Source organism: Mytilus californianus, unplaced genomic scaffold (assembly GCF_021869535.1).
Source record: "Mytilus californianus isolate M0D057914Y unplaced genomic scaffold, xbMytCali1.0.p SCAF_8, whole genome shotgun sequence".
NCBI lineage: Eukaryota > Metazoa > Mollusca > Bivalvia > Mytilida > Mytilidae > Mytilus > Mytilus californianus.
Window position 1 is genome coordinate 111,610,579 of NW_026262734.1, and position 24,542 is coordinate 111,635,120.

The window sequence follows — 24,542 nt, forward strand, 5'->3', positions numbered from 1 at the left end:
TGAATTATTTCATGAAGCTTTATCTTCAGGTAGTATGCAACAAAAAAAAAATTTGAATTTTAATAAAACTGATTACCATTCTGATATTAATAATATGTTAAAGATGTTAGTACTATATTCTATGAAGCTGGAAATTTATCACTAAAACAAAAGCCTACTAAAAAATCAACAAGCAAGTTCAAACAAAATGTAAAGAAAAAACCCAATTGGTTAGATGCTTCCCTATTTAAACTAAAAAATAACCGAAATGATAAAGACAAATTTTTACAAAAATATCCCTTTGATCCAGTAATAAGGTCATCCTTTTTCAGTCTTTTAAAACACTACAGAAAAACAAGGAAGAAAAAAATAAGGGATTTTCGACAAGATTTAATAGATAAATTAGATAATTTAAAAAACGAAAATCCAAGTCAATATTGGGCACTGCCTAATGAGTTATCAAATACAAATAGGGAGAATTCCACATCTGATGTGTCAACAGATGCTTGGTTTTCTTATTTTAAAAATTTAAATGAAAAAGAGACCAATACATCCTGTGATAATTTAAAAGATAAGCAAAAAGATATGAAAAAAGAAAAAATATTTACTGAACTTGATAATTTGATTTCAAAAAAAGAAATAGAAAAGGCGATTAGTACACTAAAAAATAAAAAAGCGAGTGCTTTTGACTCAATTTTAAATGAAATGTAAAAGTCCAGTCAAATATACTTAGTTCCTTGTTTTCAAAAATTGTTTGATAGTATCTTAAACTTAGGAAATTTTCCCAAACTTTGGGCAAAAGGATATATAGTTCCTTTATTTAAAAGTGGCTTAAAAGACGACCCTTCAAATTATAGAGGAATTACCATTGGCAGTTGTTTAGGCAAGTTATTTTTAAAAATTTTAAATATTCGTTTAGAGAAGTTTTTGGCAAGTAGAAATATTATTAAACCTGAACAAATTGGTTTCTGTAAAGGCAAGCGCACCAGTGATCATCATTTAGTTTTGAGAACTCTTATAGAAAAGTATACTCAACAAGGCGATACAAAATTCTTTACATGCTTTGTTGACCTACTAAGAGCCTTTGACACTGTTAGTCATGATGGACTTTTTTTTATAGACTGAGAAATAGTGGAGTCAGTGATTTATCTTATAACACTCTAAAAGATATGTAAAATAATATTGAACTTTGTGTAAAGGTAGACAAATACTCTATGACTGAAAACTTTACATCTAACATAGGAGTTAAACAAGGGGATAATTTAAGTCCCACTTTATTTAAAAATTTCATAAATGATATTCTTGACTCATTTGATGAGACCTGTTAACCTGCTATTTTAAATTCCTAACAGCTTAATTGCTTATTGTATGCAGATGACTTAGTATTGATGTGGCAGAAACAGCTGATGGTTTACAGAAGTGTATTGATAAACTATATAACTACTGTGATAAATGGGGGCTCCAAATAAATATAAGGAAAACTAAATCAGTAGTATTTAATAAAACAGGAAAACTGTATGAAAAAAAAATTTAATGTTAATAATGTACCCATTGAAAGGGCTAGGGGTTATAAATATTTAGGAATTTATGTAAGTGCAAGTGGAAGCCTTACAGAGGCTAGAGAAGATTTATATAAAAGGGGATTGAAAGCTTTATTCAAACATAAAAAAAGTTTTAACTTATTTAAACCTAAAATTAACACACTTTCACATATATTTGATCAGACTGTGAAACCTGTGTTGCTACATCATGTACATGGGAGTGAAATATGGGGAGCTTCAGTGATAAATAAACTAAATAAAAATGAACATAATATAATTTAAACTATGCAAGGACATGAAACAAGAAAGTATTCATGTCAAATTCTGTAAATTTTCTATGGGATTAGGCAAAAAATCTACAAATATAGCTGTATTGGGTGAAATGGGAAGATATCCCTTATTTCTTGAAGTAATTTTAAATATGTTTAGATATTATAAATATATATTAAAGTCTGATGATATCCTTCTCTCTGAAGCTCTGACTGTCTCTAGTTCACTAAATAGCTTAAACAAAAAAAGTTGGTATAGTTTAGTTGATAATCTAATGAATTATCTTGATAAAGATATAAAATTGTTAAAAATTCAAAGATGGATTTAAAATCATTAATTTACCGGAAATTAAAACAGAAATATTCTTGTATTTGGAGATCAGAATTTTTCAATGATAGACATAATAAACAGCATGGAAATAAATTAAGATCTCACAGATAATTTAAAGAAAATATTTGTATGGAAAAATAGTTATTAATTTTAAATGAGGATGAACGGCGAATGCTCACTAAGTTCAGAGTCAGTGCACATGAATTGAAAATTGAAAGAGACAGATATGCAGGGCCTCGAGTGGAGGATAGAATGTGTAAATTATGCAACACTGAAGTTGAAGATGAAATTCATTTTCTTCTTCAGTGTCCCGTTTTAGAAAATAAAAGATCTGATTATATAAATTACTTAAATAAGGTTAAGAAAAACTTTTAAAGCCTCCCAAATAAATCAAAATTAATATGGTTAATGTCATCTGAGGATAATGTTATCATTAAAAACGTAAGTTTATTATTGTGTACTTTATATAAAGAGAGAAATTTAATTCTCTATAAAATATAGATACAGTTTAGTCACCGGTATTTTGTCCATCTATATTATATCATACAACATGTACAACTTTATATTATTTCTGTAGAAATTGTTCTGCTCAGAGAGAATTGATTTTGTTTAATTGTTAAATAATCAATGTAATCAATATGTAATCACTTGTATGAAATTTAACTTGATTGTACTGCTCAATTTATTGGGCGTCATAATTGACAATAAAAGACTTTGTATTGTATTGTATTGTATTGATATTATTGCCCACATAAACATACAGTTAAAAAACAAAGTACACACTTAATACATTACTTTGTTTCCATACTTATGAATGGACACATAAAACCTTTCCATATTTGTTACTGCATGACAAACAATTGTACACATGTCAAACAAAAAGTTATTAACCCAATGAAACTTTGCTTTCAATTGTGTATATATAATTGATTCATTTTTTTGGCGTGGGCAATATAACTTTATAATAGCTTTTCTATTACGGGTCGAGTAAATGTAGCATGGCATAATTTACATGGGAGTATCGAGAAACACGTACCTACATATAATAGCAGTTGCTCCAGAAGCAGATGTCAGATCGTTCATAAGAATTGTCGGGCAACCCGTATATACTACTATCATGGAATACGGTCAAATATTATAGTAATTTAAATTAAAACAAAAATATACGCCCACAATGACGGGTTCGGCCAATAGTTCCTATGAAATATAAGCAAAAACTTTACAAATTTTACTGGTAACAGACGACTGAGAGAACTATTACGAATAAACTTATATTTTCATATTTAACCGCGATATTATACTCATAGGGAAGTACGTATTGGTCACGTGAACAACATACCTGATTTGTCTGAGCGGATCGACATTTTCTTTATCTAAGGTATACCTATGTTTGTAACACTTGGAACGACATTCTTGATATCTAATTGATTCGTTTCTAACATATTGCATTTAATAATGATTTTTTCTAAATTTTATATAAGAGTGCAATTCAAAAGATCAAAGATTTAAAATTTTACTTTCGTTTTCATTTCGCATTTATTGATCAGTGTATATATAATGTTAATCATAAATAATTCTTAAATAAGGACGTGTTTACATCACAAATTGTACTCTCGAGTTTAGACCAAACTTAGAACCTAGAAAATATTTAAGTCTTAAATTGGAGAGATTAATATTTACATGATATAATCGCTAATAAAAATAAAAAAATGTATTAAACTGATTGAACTCTTTGTATCTTCTCCCGCTTTCATTTCGTGTTACAAATATGCGAGACAAAGACGCAAAACAACCTACCAAGCCATGAATTTATTACATATTTGAGTTTAATCTACTGATTGACTATTGCTAGCTTAACATCCGGTAGCAAATATATTAACATGATTGGTTGATTGATGGTAAATTGGTTAACTTCCAGTGTCAAATATTTCATTCATGTTCAGGACGAAAATAGATTAACAATAAAGGAGCATACAAAAGCTAGGTTCTGCAAGGTCGGCCGACTGCGATCGATAAAGGGCAGGACATTAACACTGCCACTAGAGAATGATGCTTTGGATGTTGGATTGAAGGATAATATAACTTTTGCCCTTCAACAATGCACGAGTTTTTCAATGGGCAGGGAACATGACACGCATCCTACATAAGTGACTAAGTCATCGGATATAACTTCTCTTCAGACTTGAAGTTATAGCGTAATTTACACATCCTGCACAGCCAAGCGGGCTTTCGACATTTTAGCAAGGATTTTACTGCTGGACCGGGTAGGAAGTCCGAGAATGACCATATTTCCATACCCCCGTCAATCATTGCATTATGCCCTTTTACTTTTTATTTATTGCTCTCTTGCTTCTACAGGTACATGATGTGTGCTTATCCTTGATCCGTCATCAGTTCTATTCCGTGCTAATACGGATTAATGCCTATTTGCATCATAAGTATTAGTATCTAAAGCATAGGACTAGAAAAAGTACAGTTTTATGTGAAACCTTAATGTTACTGATTTATTAACATAGCTTTTGTACTTCTAATTTTATATTTATCTACTTACGCTTTTTTTTCAAATCGTTGACAGTACTAGAAAAATTGTAAATAAAAGCAAACTTTATAATTTTCTATTTTATAGTATGTCGAGTAAATTAACTGTTTGTGGAGTGTGTGAATACCGTAAAATCAACAAACCATCAGTGGTCTGGTGTTTGGAATGCGACGAGGGACTTTGTGAGGAATGTAAAGAGCATCATGCAGCTTCAAAAGGGTCAAGGAACCATAGTATTATTCCAGTTTCCCAGTACCAGAAGCTTCCTTCAAATATATTAGAAATTAATCAAATATGTCCAAAACACGATGAAAAATACGTCATATTTTGTAGGAAGCATGATTGTCCATGTTGTAGACGATGTGTTGTTGAAACACATAACGATTGTAAAGAGATAGACGCAATAGATGACGTCATTCGAAATGTAAAATCATCAAACGCATTCTTGGACATAGAACAAATGCTCGCAGAACTTTCAGGAAATTTGCAGAGAATAAGAAAAGATCGGCAAGAAAACATTAAAAGTTTGATAGAAAATAGGGCAAAAATAGAAAATGAAATTCAGCAGACACGAAGCTTGATTAACAATCATCTGGATAAGCTGCAGGAAAGTCTGATAAAAGAGCTGTACGACGTGGAGGAAAAGGAGAGCACAAAAATTAAAAACATAATATCATCAATACAAGAAAACGAGAGAAAGATTTTAGAAACCCAAACTACTTTAGGTAAAATTAAACAGCATGCTTCAGACCTGCAGACATTCTTAGCTTTGAAACATATCCAACGAGATGTCACGAACAATGAACAATTTATTGAATCTTTAATAAAAGAAGAGAAAATGAATTATGTATCCATGTCTTGGAAAAAAGAAAAGTCTGTGGAGATTTTATTTACCACAGTCAAGAAGATGGGAACAATTATTATATTGGATACCAGATCAGGAGATGCAACATTGACAAACAGGAAGAACAAACAAGCACAGATAATGGTGCCTATTACACCTGTTCCTAACATTAATGATTTAAAACTGACTTTAAGACAGACCGTGAAAGCACTTACAAACGATGTCACTAGTTGCTGCTTACTTCCTGATGGCAGAATGATTTTGTCCTGCTATACAAATAAAAAAATTTACGTCCTCAAAATCGACGGGACTTTGGATTTTACATTACAGCCAGGATTTACGACATCTCATATACACTTTATAGAGGAAAGTCAAAAACTTGTCGTAACATCTGGGAATTATAGCTCAGGTATTAAGATTATTGATATGAAGAGCAGAAAAACGGAGAAATCGATTAGTGTTGGATCAGAGACATATGGAATAGCTCACAAAGATGGAAAATTGTTCTATAATGGAGGTTGTTGTGGATTGCGTGTTGTACATTTAGATAACAACGCTGTAACCCAGTTAGTTAAAGGTCCATTGTCTTTATATAGCAGTATTGCAATATGGTCAAATAATCTTAATTTTATTAACAATGATTCAGTAACATGCAATGATCTTCAAGGAGGAATTCAATGGAAATTTGAAAAGAAAGGAATTCTCCAGACGGCACGAGGTATTACAGTGGACAATTACGGACGTGTTTACGTATCGGATAAAGAATCTAACAGTATCGTCGTAATTTCACCAGATGGAAAAGAAACCAGGTTGTTGTTGGCAACGATAAATGGTCTTAGAAAACCAACAGCTGTGTTCTTCGATCAAAGAAGTAACAAGTTACTTATTGCGAACCAAGGGAATGACGCATTTCTCTATGACGTTTCAAAATGAATTGATACCATATCCCTGAGATGAGCTTAACAGTAATATATATGCTCTTTGTGTACTTATAGATGAAATATCTACAAATGAGTTCGAAGTAAAGGCATTCAAATACTATACACACTTATTATGTAACTATTTCGGTTATTGTCGCTTCAATTATTTTTTATGCCACCAATGCCAGGCGAAGGGGGCATTTAGTGTTACCCTAGTCTGTCTGTACAGCCGTCTATAAGTTCGTGAACGTCCGAAAATTCGTTTCTGTTCATTAACTTTCGTTTGCCTCAACTAAATGTTATAAAACTGAGACACAACGCTTATTACCACCAAACACAGATCAATTTCTAATTTGGGCGTCACTTTTACTGTTCTTGAGCTATGTCCCTTAAAAAAAATAGAACTCCGCACTCTTTCTTTATAATTACTTTGCCACAACCAAATTAATGTTCTGAATCTTATACACAATATAAAAATCAGGAGATGTGGTAAGTTTGCCAATGAGACAACTATCCATTAAAGTTCAAATGAAGTGGATGTAAGCAATTATAGGCAACCGTACGGCCTTCAATAATTAGAAAAACCCATACCATATGGTCGGCTATTAAAAGGCCCGATATGAAACAATTCAATTCAGAAAACTAACGGCCTTATTTATAACAAAACAATTTACGAAAAACAAATATGACAGGCATGAACCAACGACAACCACTGAACTACAGGCTACTGACTTGGGATAGGCCCATAAAGAATTTTGCGGGGTTAAACATTTTTGTCAGCGTTCAACCCTCCTCCTAAACTGGGACAGTGGTGTAACAGTACAACATAAGAACGAACTATCAAAATCAGTTGATAAAGGCTTAACACATCAAATGGATACAAAAAGAAACACATCTAACAAAAACACAAAGTCGACGAGGACGGGTACTTATACATCCATCCCAACAACAAAAAGACTCTTAAGTACAGATCTGAGAGTAGTCGAAGTTACTGGCAGTTAGTTCAAAGCCAATAACAACCAATTAAAAAGAAATCATGTATCTAAGACACGATGAAAAATACGTCATATTTTGTAGAAAGCATGATTGTCCATGTTGTAGACGATGCGTTACTGAAACCCATAACGACTGCAAAGAGATAGATGTAATAGATGACGTCATTCGGAATGTAAAATCATCAAACGCATTCTTGGAACTAGAACAAATGCTCGCAGAACTTTCAGAAATTTTTCAGAGAATAAGAAAAGATCGGCAAGAAAACATAAAAGTCTGGTGTAGGATAGTGCAACAATAGAAAATGAAATTCAGCAGACACGAATGTTAATTGACAACCATCTGGATAAGTTGCAGGAAAGTCTGATAAAAGAGTTGTATGCCGCTGAGAAAAAGGAAAGCACAAAAATCAAAAACATAATATCATTCATACAAGAGAAAGAAAGAAAGATTTCAGAAAGCCAAACTAATTTCGATAGAATAAAACAATATGATTCCGACCTGCAGTCATTCTTAGCTTTGAAACATATCCAACGAGATGTCACGAACAATGAACAATTTATTGAATCTTTAATAAAAGAAGAGAAAATGAACCATGTATCCATGTCTTGGAAAAACGAAAAATCTTTTGAGATTCTACCTACCACGATGAAGAATATAGGAAACATTATGATCTTGTTTACTCGGTCAGGAGATGCATCATTAACAAACAGGAAGCACAAACAAGCACAGATAATGGTGCCTATTACACATGTTCCTACTTTTGATGATGTTAGACTTACTATAAAACAGACCGTGAAAACAAAAAGGAGTGATGTCACAGGTTGCTGCTTACTTCCTGATGGCAGAATGATGTTTTCCTGTTATGATAGTGGCCAAATTACCGTAATCAAAAACAACGGCACTTTGGATTTTACATTGCAGCAAGGAGTTTGTACATCTCATATCCACTTTATTGAGGAAAGCCAAAAACTTTTCGTAACAACTGGGTGTTACAACATATACATTCAGATTATTGATATGAAAAAAAGAAAAACAGAGTATTCGATTAATGTTGGATCAGAGAATTATGGAATTGTTCACAAAAATGGGAAATTGTTCTATAATGGAGGTAGCTGTGGATTATGTGTTGTAAATTTAGATAACAACTCTGTATCCCAGTTAGTTAACGGTCCATTGTCTGAATATAGCAGCATTGCGATATGGTCAGATAATCTTTATTTTATAAACAATGATGATTCAGTTACATGCTGTGATCTTCAAGGAGGAATTAAATGGAAATTTAAAAATAAATCATTTCTCCAGACAGCACGAGGTATTACTGTGGACAATTACGGACGTGTTTACGTATCGGGTAATAAATTTCACAATGTCGTTGTAATTTCACCAGATGGAAACACACACAGAGTGTTGCTGTCAAAGAACGATGGCCTTTTTAACCCACAATCCGTGTGCTTCGATCGAAAAAATAGCAAGTTACTTGTTGCAAACAAACAGTATGACGCAATTCTTTGTGACGTTTCAAAATGAATTGATACAATACCAAGGTTATCTTTAAATATGTGTGTTATGAAAAACGTTGGATTGCGCTCTTTGTGTTCTTATAAATGGAACATCGTCAAATATGTTCAAAGTAAAGACATCTAAATACTATATACATATTTATTATGGAGAACTTAGGTTATTATATCTACAATTAATGTTCATGCAACCACCGTTGGTAAAGGTTAAGAGGGCATTAAGATTTGGCCGTCCCTCACTGTCTGTCCGTCCGTCCTTTTCGAAATTTGTTTCTGTTATCATCAGGACGGGATCTTTACTTCAAACCATGGTTCAGTGATCAGCATTACGTTTTCATGATTAGGTCCAATGTTCAGATACTACAATCAAAATCTCAACTATATTCGGTGTATATGTTGTGTTTCTGATTCAGTTATGTTTTATTTTACGTCGGCATGTTAAGGATGTATTCTTCTGACGTTTCAGTCTCGTTGAAATCTCGTTCTGGAATTATTTCCAAAACATGTGATACAAGTGGAAAATATCAATGAATTTTAAAAAAATTTAATAATCAAACTTAACTCTGTGAAAAAATTGTGTATTTACATTAAGTAGTTTTTGTGTAAATAATTTTTCAAATTTTATTACCAATCAAGTCAGCCTCTTTAGCCCAAATTTTGCGAAAATGGAGGGAGGGGTTAGGTGGGTACAAGAAATGATTTTACCAGAAACATGTACATCCCATATCACTTTTTTCTTTTCAAATGTCTTAGATATGTATTTTTGTCGATCATTTATAACAAAGAACTTGAAATAATATGCATTTTGTTCTTAAAACGGAGAAAAATCCAAAATTTACAAAATTAATTGACAGCATAGTAAATTTTACTCGAAAAAGCTTCAAAATATGATAAAACTTTCTTATATTAACACCTACCTATAGTTTTTTTTAGTTAAATTTATTCAGATTGGTCCATTTCATCTTTATTGGAAGTATGAAAAAAGTTTAATTGTGGAACTGTAATTTTTTTTTCACGATAATAGCCCCAAAATGGGTAAAATTGATGAAAAATGGGAAAATCATCAAAATTGCGTACTTTCAAGGGGCCGTAGCAAAAAAAGAAGTGCACCACCATATGATTTTTTCTTCACCATTTTTTTTTACAATCATATAAACCCAAAAATCATGTTAAGAAAAAAAGTTTAATTCAAGAAATTTTTGGCTCCTCAGAGGTGTACATCCTTAAATAACAATGTCAAAGGGAGCTTTTGAACCGACATGTCAAGATAAAAAATTGAAGACATGCATATTATATACAGTACGAACAGGTACAATAGGACAGCACATGACATGCAACATGTACAATAGTTTACACATACACAATTGTCATATACAATGTAGTAGTTTAGCATAAAAACATAATAAAATCAAATAAGGCAAGCACATAATATTGCAACTGAAAACTATCAACACTTAAAATAAGCAAAACTTTAGAGGCAAAATAAAATAGAAAATATACAAAGAAAGAAAGAAAATATTTTATTTGGGTATGCTGCTGCATTGTACATGTATTGGTGAAAGTGTTTTTAATATCTGCAGGCAACATAGGAAAATGCTTTACTACTCCAGCACGAGATCATGGTCTTAAATTGATTGAAATTTCAGCACCATCCAAATTCTTTGGGTAGGGAGTTCAAGAGAACTGGAGCATCTAGCATACATAAATGATTGTTTATCGAACCTTTGCAGTTTACTAAAATTACTTTTGTGAACACGTATTTTGCCTAATATAATAAATAGTTATTATATTTGCTCCAGTATCAGCATAGTAGCAAATTGATTTCCAATCTGTCCATCACAGGGCAATATCATTTCGTATTCTTGTATGTAAAGTATGTTAATCAACGGAACAACCATTGTGCATCAGATTTTACACAGATTGTGTTGATTTACTCTACAAATACAATTTATCTGACAATTTAACACAGTTTATGTCTTGCGGAACTGGTCCATCTCTATGTATATGGAAGCGAATAGTTTACAGCTCTATTTTTAATTATGAACTAAGTAAATGGCAGCAACGCATGCGTATATAAAGTGACTTTAACATATTCAAGAAGATACATAAAATATTCCAGCCTCATCTTGCATGGACTGTTGCATTATATTTTCCATAGTTGCGTAAGCAGGCAAATTACATAGTATCCCTGAGTTGTTTAATTCACAATAGCAACATAGATATTGATCTATGTGATAAATTTGGTAAATGTTTTCACCGATCCGTGTATTCATACAATCTCTTCGTGTGACTAATTATCCTACATTCCGATGAATTCTGGTGCAAGTTACTTTGTATAAACCCGATCACTTTAAGCGCTTCTCTTTGTTCCATAGCTGATAAAGATTTCTGTATCTCTTACTGTCATGCGAAACACAATTCGAACTAGACTGTGAGCAGAAAAAACGTTTTCAATTTTTAAGCGTCACCTACGTTTACAATTTTTGCAAAACATATTCTCTTTCCAATCGAAAATGTGAAATACGTTTAAAATAATTTTTTTTTTTTCATCTGTTCAAACTTTATGTATATTTTGTATATTATGTAAATTTACTAATATTTTATTTGTAACACTTTATCTGCTAACGGAGGCTAACTAAAGATATCTATACTAATAAAGGAAGAGACCGATTTCATTGAGCCGCAACTCCTCTGAAACCATACAAAGTCGGAAATATTTATGATATGACGTATAAATATAGTGTTTTGTACTTCCTAAATTTGTCTTTGAAACAATCTTTTTTCCGCAGAAAACGCCAATTTTTGAGAAAATATCTAAATTCGGAGACCCTTATCGATCCGTGTCTTATACGCTTTCGCGCATGCTCAGTTGACGTACTGCCCGCGAAATTTAAAAACTTGTTTTCAACACTTGCCCGATTGTACCGCGATTTCGCGGGCATCTTCTAGTATATATAATAGCATAGTAGCAAATTGATTTCTAACCTGTCCATCCAGCCGGTTTCGTAAAATAATAGGTTCAAGTTTTGGTGTTGGGTAGTTTATCAGGCATGAAGATGTGGTCACACCAACATGATACTCAGTACTTAGGTTTTTTGGTATATTTGAAAATGTGATATTGTGAAATCAGCATCTTTTCAGGTTAAACTTTTTACAATTATGTAACTGTCACATCAACTTGGAACTTTGTGTGCATGTTCATTATGATGTGAATGTTTAGAAATATAAATGCCAAATCAAAGTTTGACCTACAACATGGCACGGTGTCCAGTTGACATATATTCTTGCTTTTGAGAATTAACATCAACTAATGAGCTTGAACTTTCGTATACTCTACATATTTGTTATATTTTTAATCACCGGTGCTACATTCTTTATTGGATTGTTTGCGCACATCAAACTACTCATATGCACACAAGTCCTCATTATTAGATGTCCAGTATAGATTTTAATCAGTAATGAAGTTGAAGTCAGAGGAGCTAAAAATAATTAAACCAAGATAGCCGACATGACCTGTGAATAATAGAAAGTCAATGAGCTAAAGATCACAATGTCTTATTTGAAATACTCAGGTGTAACTGAAAAAAGAGACAGGAATTTAAAGTATCATTTCATATTTCTGACTTCTTATACACAAAAAGGACAAATCATTCACATGTTTTGACCTTGTCAAGTATGATGCATGTCTTTCCACACTTTTGCTTATATATACAGTCAATGCAAAACGTTCACAAAGATAACCTAGCAATTGGTCAAGTTTGAAAACTTATCTGGGTTTATGTAAATGAAGCAAAATAGGGTTAATACATCTGTATTTACGCACGTGAATAACGAAAGCTCATTCAATTTCTTAAAAAGTGGGTACAAATAAAAGTATCATTAACATACTGTTTTAAGTGCACCAGCTGGGAATGTCTTCCTTGATAGCAATAATAAAATACTCATTTAAAAACTGCAATAATTGAATAATTTTTTTAAAATTCAAAACAATTAATAATACTTCCAGACTCTGATTCTACAGTACACTTAACTGTGGCCAAGCTTAGCGAAAGGCCTTGCGACATAATCAGTCATATAAACTTTATAAGATCAACTCGTCAAGGAACGAGTGTTGTCATTGGTGAATTCAAACCTTCGACCTGAAATAAACTTAGTCAGGCCCCGCCCAAGCATACCTGCAAAACAAAAAGCAACACGCGCACTATAAACGATCGAAAGTTGAATAATCACGTACATGATTGTGTACTTGATTATCTCATGGCGTTTTAAATTATATACATGTGCATGTGAAATTTATTTATATCGTAATTGTGTGCAAAAGTTCTAATAAGGTCGATCCTTTTGTTTTAAATTTGAATTTTTTAAAAAAGACTCCTAACAGTTTTCACTGCGAAATATATTGAATCCGACTGTTTCCTCTCAAGTAGTTCTGGACTATAACCCCCTGCACCTTTTCTATCTGTTAAGTTACATCATTGTGTGTTTGCAATGAGACCAAATTATGAAATATGGATGAAATGACTCGATGCTGTTGGATAAACGTAAATGAGACCCCAATTAACTACATACATGTAAATAACCAAATTACATAATAAAGATATTGCACGATTTTACACTTAAACCAAGACTCGCGTATACTAAACCTTTTTTATAAATATAAAACTGCATAGAAATATAAAAATAGAATCACAAATGACAACTTAAATTTACATATCATTTTATGGCTTTTAAATGCAGGGAAGTTTGGGGTTTTATGGATTTGACTTGGGATAGTGTGTTTTTCCCTTCTGATTCAGTTTACTCTGGGACATAATATACTTTAGTATAATAGTCCCAGGTTTACTTGATTTTGAAAAAAAAATTCCTGAATTCTAAGTAGATTCAGAGCAGATAACCATGCTTTCTTTAGAGAAAAACGCAGATGGCAAAATATTGGCTACAATGAAAGGAAATGTACTTTACACATGTAACTCCGGCGATGTAGGTGATGAAAATATTTACATATATTTACATAGAAGACCCAGTATTATGTCAATGAACTCACTGTTTGGTAATGAAAAACAGTCAGCTTAACATGTTTAAAGAAAGTGTGTTTATTCATTAAATATATTAATAAAAAAGGTGGGTCCCTCCTTGTTCATTTATTTTGTCATCCTTAATTTCTTTATATTTCGTTTTACAGTTTATTGAAAATGTATTATTTTGTACTTCATTTAAAATTAGCATACTACATTTGTTTATCTTCAATTTTATGTTTCTCGGTAAATTCGTACTTAGTTTTGGGAGAATAAATATCATGCTATATATGCACTACCAGTATCCTACATCTGAACCCGATAATGATTTTTTTTAAATTCGTGCTCTTGTTAATATTGTAACTTGTATAATTTAACCACGGTAGATCAAAGAAATTTTTATTTTACTAGGTATTAACTGCTTACAGACATTAATAGAAAATGTGGATTATATTTTCTAATTTAATTTCACTCATAACAGAGACATATATTCACGTGTATATATTTTTCTGGTGTAACATTTCAACCCTTTTTTATACAAACGTGCCTTTATTTCATTTTATTTTCGTATACACCATGACAGTACATTCCAAAGTTCGTCAATTTTGTTCTTCGTCTTGCACAATACGATTATCGTTGTTTTTATCTTTTGGTGAATGAGTTGGACAGTTTGATTAGTTTGTGATACGTTATTTCTGAATGCCCAAACGCTTACCTACTGTGCGTTAGTTTCATGGAATGAAAACAAAAGAGAAATGTGCAACCCATCATGAATTAGTTCTTATTATGAGATCTTTATTACATGTAACTACGACATTGTCAGGACAATAAAGTAGGATATAATTGTATCCCGTCTGTGTCAACGAAATTTAAAAGTTGGCCATGTATTTATCCGTTTAAATTGAGATCTCTCTCTTTTTTAACACAATAAGAAAACTGCAAGAAGAAACTTATCAACTACAAAATAGTCAACATGATGAAAATCTCCAGTTGTTTTTAATAAAAATTTATTTGACTGAATCAGTAAAATAAAATCTCATTTCAGTGTCATCAATTTTGTAAACTGGTTCATTAAAACTAAAAAATACATATGAAAGAATATTGTGTAAAAAGAACCTCATTGAGTGACGGGTATAGACCTAAGTACAGGTTCTTTGCAAAAGAAAATGATTTGCTCCACCGGGTTTACTTGGATGGAGAGTAATTAGATGGAATGAAAACAAAAGAGAAATGTGCAACCCATCATGAATTAGTTCTTATTCTACATTATTTCGGGAAATTCTTTAGCGTTTGATAATTCATTGATAACATTCTGGCATATCACAAACAAACAACTTGTAACGTCCCATTTCATTGGCCGAAAGATTCAAATACAACAACAATTGTGGTGTGCACGTGAATTGACACAGGTGACCGACAATGGAATGTACTATGTTTTACTACGAACGTAAACATGTTTTTGTACTGCTGTGTCGTCGCCTGATTTTCAAATAACGTGGACGAAATATTATCCTTGTTATATTTTTGTCTCCATCCAAGTAAAAATTAATATCCATTAATGTTAAAATCCTAAAATAAAATATCTCTATCAGTTTATGAAAGTTCTTATTTCATTATGATGAACAGTACATGGAATTATTTGCTTCTATGTTTCGGTATCATTGTGAGCCTGAGTTTTGCAACTAGTACGAGCTATTGCCATCACTTGGGGACCCTTTTTACACATGAACAAACATCTCTCCTCTCTTGAAACTACTGCATCAACTGCAACCACATTTTGCCACAATTATCCTTCATGTATCTACTGTTAAGCATATGATCCAACCTACTAAACAACATTGCCGCTAAAGTTGAAAATAGAACATACTGGTACATGTCCTGGTGAAATGCAAGCATTGTCTTTTATCATTTAAACCGGTATAGATTAGACAAAATCTGATTAGGTCCATTTTGACTAAAACTGTCAGACAACTTGTCTGTCATCTCATAGTAGGAGTTATTGCCCTTGAATTACAACTTTTAATATCAATTGTTTGGAAGAGAGATGGAAATTGTAATAAAAAAATAATCAGGAAATTGAGATCTCTCTCTTTTTTAACACAATAAGAAAACTGCAAGAAGAAACTTATCAACTACAAAACAGTCAACATGATGAAAATCTCCAGTTGTTTTTAATAAAAATTTATTTGACTGAATCAGTAAAACAAATCTCATTTCAGTGTCATCAATTTTGTAAACTGGTTCATTAAAATTAAAAAATACATATGAAAGAATATTGTGTAAAAAGAACCTCATTGAGTGACGGGTATAGACCTAAGTACAGGTTCTTTGCAAATGAAAATAATTTGCTCCACCAGGTTTACTTGGATGGAGAGTAATTAGATGGAATGAAAACAAAAGAGAAATGTGCAACCCATCATGAATTAGTTCTTATTCTACATTATTCGGGAAATTCTTTAGCGTTTGATAATTCATTGATAACATTCTGGCATATCACAAACAAACAACTTGTAACGTCCCATTTCATTGGCCGAAAGATTCAAATACAACAACAATTGTGGTGTGCACGTGAATTGACACAGGTGACCGACAATGGAATGTACTATGTTTTACTACGAACGTAAACATGTTTTTGTACTGCTGTGTCGTCGCCTGATTTTCAAATAACGTGGACGAAATATTATCCTTGTTATATTTTTGTCTCCATCCAAGTAAAAATTAATATCCATTAATGTTAAAATCCTAAAATAAAATATCTCTATCAGTTTACGAAAGTTCTTATTTCATTATGATGAACAGTACATGAAATTATTTGCTTCTATGTTTCGGTATCATTGTGAGCCTGAGTTTTGCAACCAGTACGAGCTATTGCCATCACTTGGGGACCCTTTTTTACACATGAACACACATCTCTCCTCTCTTGAAACTACTGCATCAACTGCAACCACATTTTGCCACAATTATCCTTCATGTATCTACTGTTAAGCATATGATCCAACCTACTAAACAACATTGCCGCTAAAGTTGAAAATAGAACATACTGGTACATGTCCTGGTGAAATGCAAGAATTGTCTTTTATCGACAATATATATATATAACGAGAAATACATGTACACCTTACAATGATTCAATAAACCAAACATAGTTGTCCTATTGCTTATAGTTTCTAAGAAACAGTCTTAACCAAGAAAAATTAACATTGACCAATGAACCATGAAAATGAGGTCAAGGTCAGATGAACCATGCCAGACAGACATGTACACCTTACAATCAATTTATGCATTAAATATAGTTGACTTATTGCTTATAGTATCTAAGAAACAAACTTAACCATGAAAACTTAAAATTTACCAATGAACTATGAAAATGAGGTCAAGGTCAGATGATACCTGCCAGACAGACACATACACCTTACAATCCTGCCATATACAAAATATAACAAATATAGTTGATCTATTGCTTATAGTTGAAGAAAAACAGACCAAAACACAAAACTTAACACTGAGAAATGAACCGTGAAAATGAGGTCAAGGTCAAATAAAACCTGCGAGACTGACATGTACATCATAAAGTGTTTCCATACACCAAATATAGTTGACCTATTGCATATAGAATTAGAAAAAAAGACCAAAACTCAAAAACTTAACTTTGACCACTGAACCATGAAAATGAGGTCAAGGTCAGATGACACCTACCAGTTGGACATGTACACCTTACAATCATTCCATATACCAAATATAGTAGACCTACTGCTTATAGTATCTGATATATGGACTTGACCACGAAAACTTAACCTTGTTCACTGATCCATGAAATGAGGTCGAGGTCAAATGAAAATTGTCTGACGGGCATGAGGACCTTGCAAGGTACAAACATACTAAATATAGTTATCATATTACTTATAATAAGAAAGAAATTAACATTACAAAAAATGTTAACTTTTTTTTCAAGTAGTCACTGAACCATGAAAATGAGGTCAAGGACAATGGACATATGACAGACGGAAACTTCGTAACATAAGGCATCTATATACAAAGTATGAAGCATCCAGGTCTTCTAGCTTCTAAAATATAAAGCTTTTAAGAAGTTAGCTAACGCAGCCGCCACCACCTGATCACTATCCCTATGTCAAGCTTTCTGGGACAAAAGTTGCAGGCTTGACAAAAACCAAGTTACAATAGGGTTGGCTAAATCTGAAATGCCTTTAAACTGATTATGACTTTATTTGATGCTGAAAGCACAGATATCGCAACCAATTAATGTATAGATCAATGATGCACGAAAATATGGTCAAGGTCAGATGAAACTTTATTTGCAACCATGTTGAAATTGTTCTATGCCAAAAATATAATTGACCTATTGCTCACAGTAACTGAAAAACTGATGCAATAATGACAAAAAAAGAACAGAACGTAATCAATGTATCATGAAACTTTATTGGCTTGTCTGACCCTGAATTCAGTAAATTGATAAACTGATTTTAAACAAAAACTCAACATTGACCAAAAAAACTTAAACAAGTGTTGTAGGATACATGAACTCTGTGATACAGGAAATATTGTGACAATCATTCCATATACATAATATCAATGGATGTTTCCCTACATATTGCAGTAACTGGGAAACTAACCAAATCACCAAAACTCCAAGGTTGGTCACCATGAGTATCAGGTCAAGATTAAATACACTCCATCAGCTGGACATGTTCACCTTAGAATCATTCTGTTCACCAAGAATAGATGACCTCATCACGGACCCATGAAATTCAGTAATTTTGCTGATCATTTTTTTTTCTACAATTCCTCACACTACCAAATATTCACTAAAAAAGTAAGTATATATTACCATTCAAAGGCAATAAATCCAATTATGAGTACCTGACGATTTATGCTATCTTGACTTATCTTTAGTTGATTGTCCTTCAGATCATTATTGATTTACAGTTTATTTTTTATCTATTATGGTTATATAAATAATTAAATAGCCAAAATCCCCTCCCCCCAAAAAAAAAAAATCAATGGTATCTATAACAATTACAATACTTGCAATTTACCCCTTCATCTATTTTTTATTTTCAATCTTTATGTTGGTTGGTAGACAGGATCATAAAAAATAATTTTTAACTAGAAAGCTAAAGGTTGATTCTGACAAAGTTTGGTGGAAATGTGACCTTTGGGCCAGAAGAACTTACACAAATCTAGTTTACAGTTTTTTAAGCAGTAATTGACACATGAAGGTCAACAACAATAGATATATGAAAAACAGAAATGTGGAATATACAACATTCTACCGTCTTAAATGTAAAACTTTATACAAATAGATTATTCTGCTGTTGCTGCCTATCAAAGCATCCATATGTCTTGTATTCTGCAACATTGGTCAGAGGTGAGAGAAAAATCAGTCTCCAAATAGTATAGATATATACATGTACACAATTGCATTTATTGATCAAGGTATTAAGATAAGAACTAATAAAAACTGATAGAGATATTTTATTTTAGGACTTTAACAACAATGGATATTAAATCCACATAAAGTAAACACTTAAAAGTTCATCAAAAGCAACAACAACTGTCAATGAATAGTTAAGATAAAATACCTTTAGGGGTTAAACATGATCACATGTAACAAACTAATACAATATTTTGCATGATTTTATAAACATATATGGCTGAAACATTCTCTACTGAAAACAATGACGACACAAATTAATTTTTTTATACATTGTATATGAAGGTAGCATAATGATAGTTTTAGATTAAAATACTTCTCGTCTGAGTGAACTTGCCACACACTTTATCAATTGTTGATGCCACAAGATACCAAAATTAGCATACTCTAATCCTTAAAGCAAGTTTCTTTGCTGGCAAGACAAAATTAATGAATATTAATCACCAGTATCTTCTGAAATGTCTATATAAGAACTGTAAAAAATCTAATTAAATTTACAGCGAAACTGAATTTAAGTAATGAAATCATTTAAATTTAGGACATTTTTTACTGTTGAAATTCTTGTTAAGAACGATTTTTATAAGTGAATATATTAGAAGCAAGTAGATTTTCAAATATTTTCTTCTAAAAGTAATTTTAAGATGTATAATTTTATCATTTTTTTTAATGCACATACTAAGAAAAACCAAAAAGGGACAAAAATATTGAGGAAATATTGAAAAAATACATGACCATAGAATATTAAATTTGTTGAAGCATATATAAACAATTTCCTGCAGGAGTTTTTATAATCATGCAGATATATTCAATATGATATGTGTAATAACCCACATAAAAATATCATTCAAAAAGCAATATGCACACATAAAAAATAACTTTTTTCCATACTTATGAATGGAAACATAAAACATTTCCACATTTGTAACTGGCACACAACTTTACACATGTTAAACAAAAAGCAATCAACCCATGCAAACATAACTATAGTCAAGTTAATCGGTTAACAACTGAACTATGATCTAAGTGGTAGAAATGAACAGTTGGAATAGGCCACTATTTGACAAGCTTCATGGTATATTTTAAGGATGAGAAATTTGAATTAAATACATGATAGAGTTAAGGTTATCAAACTTTGCATGCGGAGAAAATGTACATTAAATGTCCAATTTAACAAATTTCTTAAAAGGGAGATCCCCAAGTTTGCAAGGTAGAAAGTTTCCAAGGAATTCTTAATATTATGTATTACTATATATGTAATAAATTTAACAAAACAGTTAAAATTGTCTTTCTCATGATTGTAGTGATTAAAAACAAACTTCATAAAATACAAATAAGGCAGTGTTTAAAACCAATGTGCATTTGTAAAAAATCGATGAATTTGGTATGAACACAAAATGCTGGACCACATCTATAAATTACAATCTCTCATATAGCAACATATAAGCTTCACTTGACAGAACATCGTCTAAGGTACATGGAGTAACGGATGAATCAGAACAACAAAGCCAGCGTTCATTTTGTCTGGTTCCTTGTACAGTCTGAGGACTTCTACGGTAACAGATGAAATGTCCAGTAAACACATCTCCAAGATGGACGATAACAGAACTAAGTTTGTAAGACATGGCTCCTTCAGGACTGTTGTGGTTAATGTCACTTGTACTATTATACAATGGTTTCTGAATGTGAAGGCCACTCTGGGTTGTACAATCATAGTTCAAGGCTCGTAGTAAATTCACACCAGATGATGCAGACTGATTTTGGAAGCTGAAGACACATGAAATTTGTGTATGTTAAGAATGAGAATGTGCTCAGTGGATAAAAGATACTAAATACAATAAAATTGATATGTTTCTTAAAGTATGATCACCATTTACATTAAACATCATGTCATTTTCACATCCACCATGAATTTTTTTTTGGGGCACAGCAATCAAATGTTTTAGGGTTGGCAACAGAACATTGGGGCATCTGAATGCAGAAAAAAAGACATGCGAATTAAAACTCAATCAGCAAATTGTGAATAAAATCAGCCAGAAAATTTCTTCGTTAACATGTACAGTATAATGCTGTATGGTGACATATAATTGCTTACATCTATTTCATTTGGTCTTTCGTGGTTAGTTTTCTCGTTGGCAATCATACCACATCTTCTTATCTTTATATTTTGAGTGTGTTATAAGTTAAATGAAATACAACATAACCTACGCAATAGTGTCTGTTCCAACAGAATCTTGTACTTGGACATAGTTTTAAATAAACATACGTTAACTTTAAATTTTGCCATCATTAACACTTTTTAATTTATGTAATATTATATATTACCTAAAGACACAATCATCTCGACCTCCCACTAACCCCTGTTTCCTGTCTTTTGTAGCAGACTTTGAATAAACAAATCCATCCATGTGTAACGTCTGAGGGAAAGTCACGTTATCGTAACGTTTCATCTGCATTCCATTGTCTAACCAGTGTGTTCTTTGTATGTGTATACATAAACACTTTGGTAGCTGCAAAGTTTATAATATTGACAAATTATTAATGAAATTTTGAGGTTTAAATCTTATATGACTTAACCAATAACAAGGTTTGTTTTGAGACGATGATCTGCTTTGTTGATCTAATAAGCAGTTGTTAGTTAAATACATTTGAATAAAGGAGACATGTATGGCATTTGTCCTATGCATTGAGTTTCCATGAAATATTTTTTCACTTTTTTTAATTTGCATATCAATAACAATGTTGGCTTGTTCAATATCTTTTTTATACTCAATGCGTAGATGACAACCGTTCCATAATTGTTACAAATTTTGAACCAAAATTATGGTGTTACGATTAACAGTTTACTTGTTACTGATCTTCGTTCATTACCAGTCCAGAACAGTTCAATATTTAGATATCTTTTTGATCATTGTGATTTTTCATTTTTTGGTTAAAATAGTGTAACGATAAGTGCTTGAGTGATTCGGATTATAAAATACTTAAGACTTTCTCAGGATTATCTCTAATAGAAAGTGATATGTTCATTTCTTGTTTGATTCCGAATAATTAATGAAGCAAGACTTTGTTTTCCATTTTCGATGTCTAATGGAACAATTGAATTTCTACAGTAAGGAAAGAAAACTTGGACAACAAAATTGTAACCCGAACATTATGCCTTTTGCAAATTCATGATTATTCCATTTAGTACGATGGTCGCTGTTCCTCACTTACTTTGATTCGTAGATGTCATAAATAAAGGAAGTCATCTATTTTGTCGCTGTGTCATAATTATTATAAAATTTAAAGAAAAAAATATTATTTCTGAAAAAATCACAAATTACTGAAATTTTAATACTTTGTAACTGATTGCAACAAAAGGGGGATGGCATCTATGTCAATGATAAGTGAAGCATAGTGTGTATAATTATCAAAGTGTCCTTTCCTGTGTCTGTCAACAGGTTGTATCTGCAACTCCTCTAAAATCAGTGCCTGGATTTCAATTATACTTTTGAAAGAAATCTTTTTGTTGAACTTGTATTGTTGGGTTCATTCTCATTGACATATACCAATGTCTCCTTTATTCAAATGTATTCAACTGACAACTGCTTATTAGATCAACAAAATATATCATCGTCTCAAAACTAATTTAACCTCAGGAAATACATGAAATAATAAAAGAATATTTGACATTTGAATTTACACTTAACTGCCTGGATAGTCATGCTGCATGCTGTCCTCAAGTGAGGGTGTCTGGGTTTGATCCCTCAACTGGTCAAACAATGCAAAAGACCTGATAATGTGTTTTTTTTTTGTGCATGCTTCTCCCCAATGCACTCGGCATTTAGGAGTAATAGTAAAGACTGGTCAGCTTGGAGCCAGAAATACTGTGTCAGTGATGACCAGAAATACTGCGTCAGTGAAGACCAGAAATACTGTGTCAGTGAAAACTAGAAATGCTGTGTCAGCGAGGACCAGAAATACTGTGTCAGTGAAGACCAGAAATACTGCGTCAGTGAGGACCAGAAATACTGTATCAGTGAGGACCAGAAATACTGTGTCAGTGAAGACCAGAAATACTGTGTCAGTGAAGACCAGAAATACTGTGTCAGTGAAGGCCAGAAATACTGCGTCAGTGAGGACCAGAAATACTGTATCAGTGAGGACCAGAAATACTGTGTCAGTGAAGACCAGAAATTCTGCGTCAGTGAAGACCAGATATACTGTGTCAGTGAAGACCAGAAATACTGCGTCAGTGAAAACTAGAAATACTGTGTTAGTGAAAACCAGAAATACTGTGTCAGTGAAGACCAGAAATACTGTGTCAGTGAAGACCAGAAATACTGCATCAGTGAAGACCAGAAATACTACGTCAGTGAGGACCAGAAATACTGTATCAGTGAGGACCAGAAATACTGTGTCAGTGAAGACCAGAAATTCTGCGTCAGTGAAGACCAGATATACTGTGTCAGTGAAGACCAGAAATACTGTGTCAGTGAAGACCAGAAATACTGCATCAGTGAGGACCAGAAATACTGTGTCAGTGAAGACCAGAAATACTGTATCAGTGAGGACCAGAAATTCTGTATCAGTGAAGACCAGAAATACTGTATCAGTGAGGACCAGAAATACTGTGTCAGTGGTGACCAGAAATACTGTATCAGTGAGGACCAGAAATTCTGTATCAGTGAAGACCAGAAATACTGTATCAGTGAGGACCAGAAATTCTGTATCAGTGAAGACCAGAAATACTGCATCAGTGAGGACCAGAAATACTGTGTCAGTGGTGACCAGAAATACTGTATCAGTGAGGACCAGAAATTCTGTATCAGTGAAGACCAGAAATACTACGTCAGTGAGGACCAGAAATACTGTGTCAGTGAAGACCAGAAATACTGTATCAGTGAGGACCAGAAATACTGTGTCAGTGAAAACCAGAAATACTGTGTTAGTGAGGACTAAAAATACTGCATCAGTGAGGACCAGAAATACTGTGTCAGTGAAAACTAGAAATACTGTGTTAGTGAAAACCAGAAATACTGTGTTAGTGAAAACCAGAAATACAGTACTACCTGTGACATTATCTTATTAATGGTGGCCATAAAAAATATGGTCACCATGATGGCCCTAAATGTCCATCATTATACCCCCTGCTGCTTAATT

The 24,542-nt window shown here is 32.4% G+C and overlaps 2 protein-coding genes across 3 annotated transcripts in view; one reads left to right on the top strand and one right to left on the bottom strand.

The window, feature by feature from the left end:
* Nucleotides 1-2,919: 2,919 nt before the first annotated feature.
* The window catches only part of LOC127711598 (ubiquitin carboxyl-terminal hydrolase 30-like), a 37,072-nt gene continuing 15,449 nt past the window's right edge, over nucleotides 2,920-24,542 (bottom strand). The window contains exons 7-9 of one of the 2 annotated variants that reach the window (XR_007986801.1): nucleotides 21,726-21,910; nucleotides 20,313-21,167; nucleotides 2,920-2,949 (exon numbers count right to left, since the gene is read on the bottom strand). Coding sequence is in view for 1 of the 2 variants with exons in the window: in XM_052217700.1 (XP_052073660.1) it covers nucleotides 20,819-21,167; nucleotides 21,726-21,910 (534 nt within the window). In the remaining variant the exon portion in view is untranslated. Of the gene's footprint in view, nucleotides 2,950-19,428; nucleotides 21,168-21,725; nucleotides 21,911-24,542 lie in introns of those variants that run through there. The other variant, XM_052217700.1, reaches the window with a different exon arrangement.
* LOC127711597 (protein wech-like) lies at nucleotides 3,435-6,546 on the top strand. The gene is made up of 2 exons (XM_052217699.1): nucleotides 3,435-3,498; nucleotides 4,747-6,546. The coding sequence occupies exon 2, from the start codon at nucleotides 4,748-4,750 to the stop codon at nucleotides 6,434-6,436; it is 1,689 nt and encodes a 562-aa protein (XP_052073659.1). The 5' UTR covers nucleotides 3,435-3,498; nucleotide 4,747; the 3' UTR covers nucleotides 6,437-6,546.

Coding starts and splice junctions, on each gene's coding strand:
- LOC127711597 (XM_052217699.1), top strand. CDS start 4,748: ATGTCGAGTAAATTAACTGTTTGTGGAGTGTGTGAATACCGTAAAATC.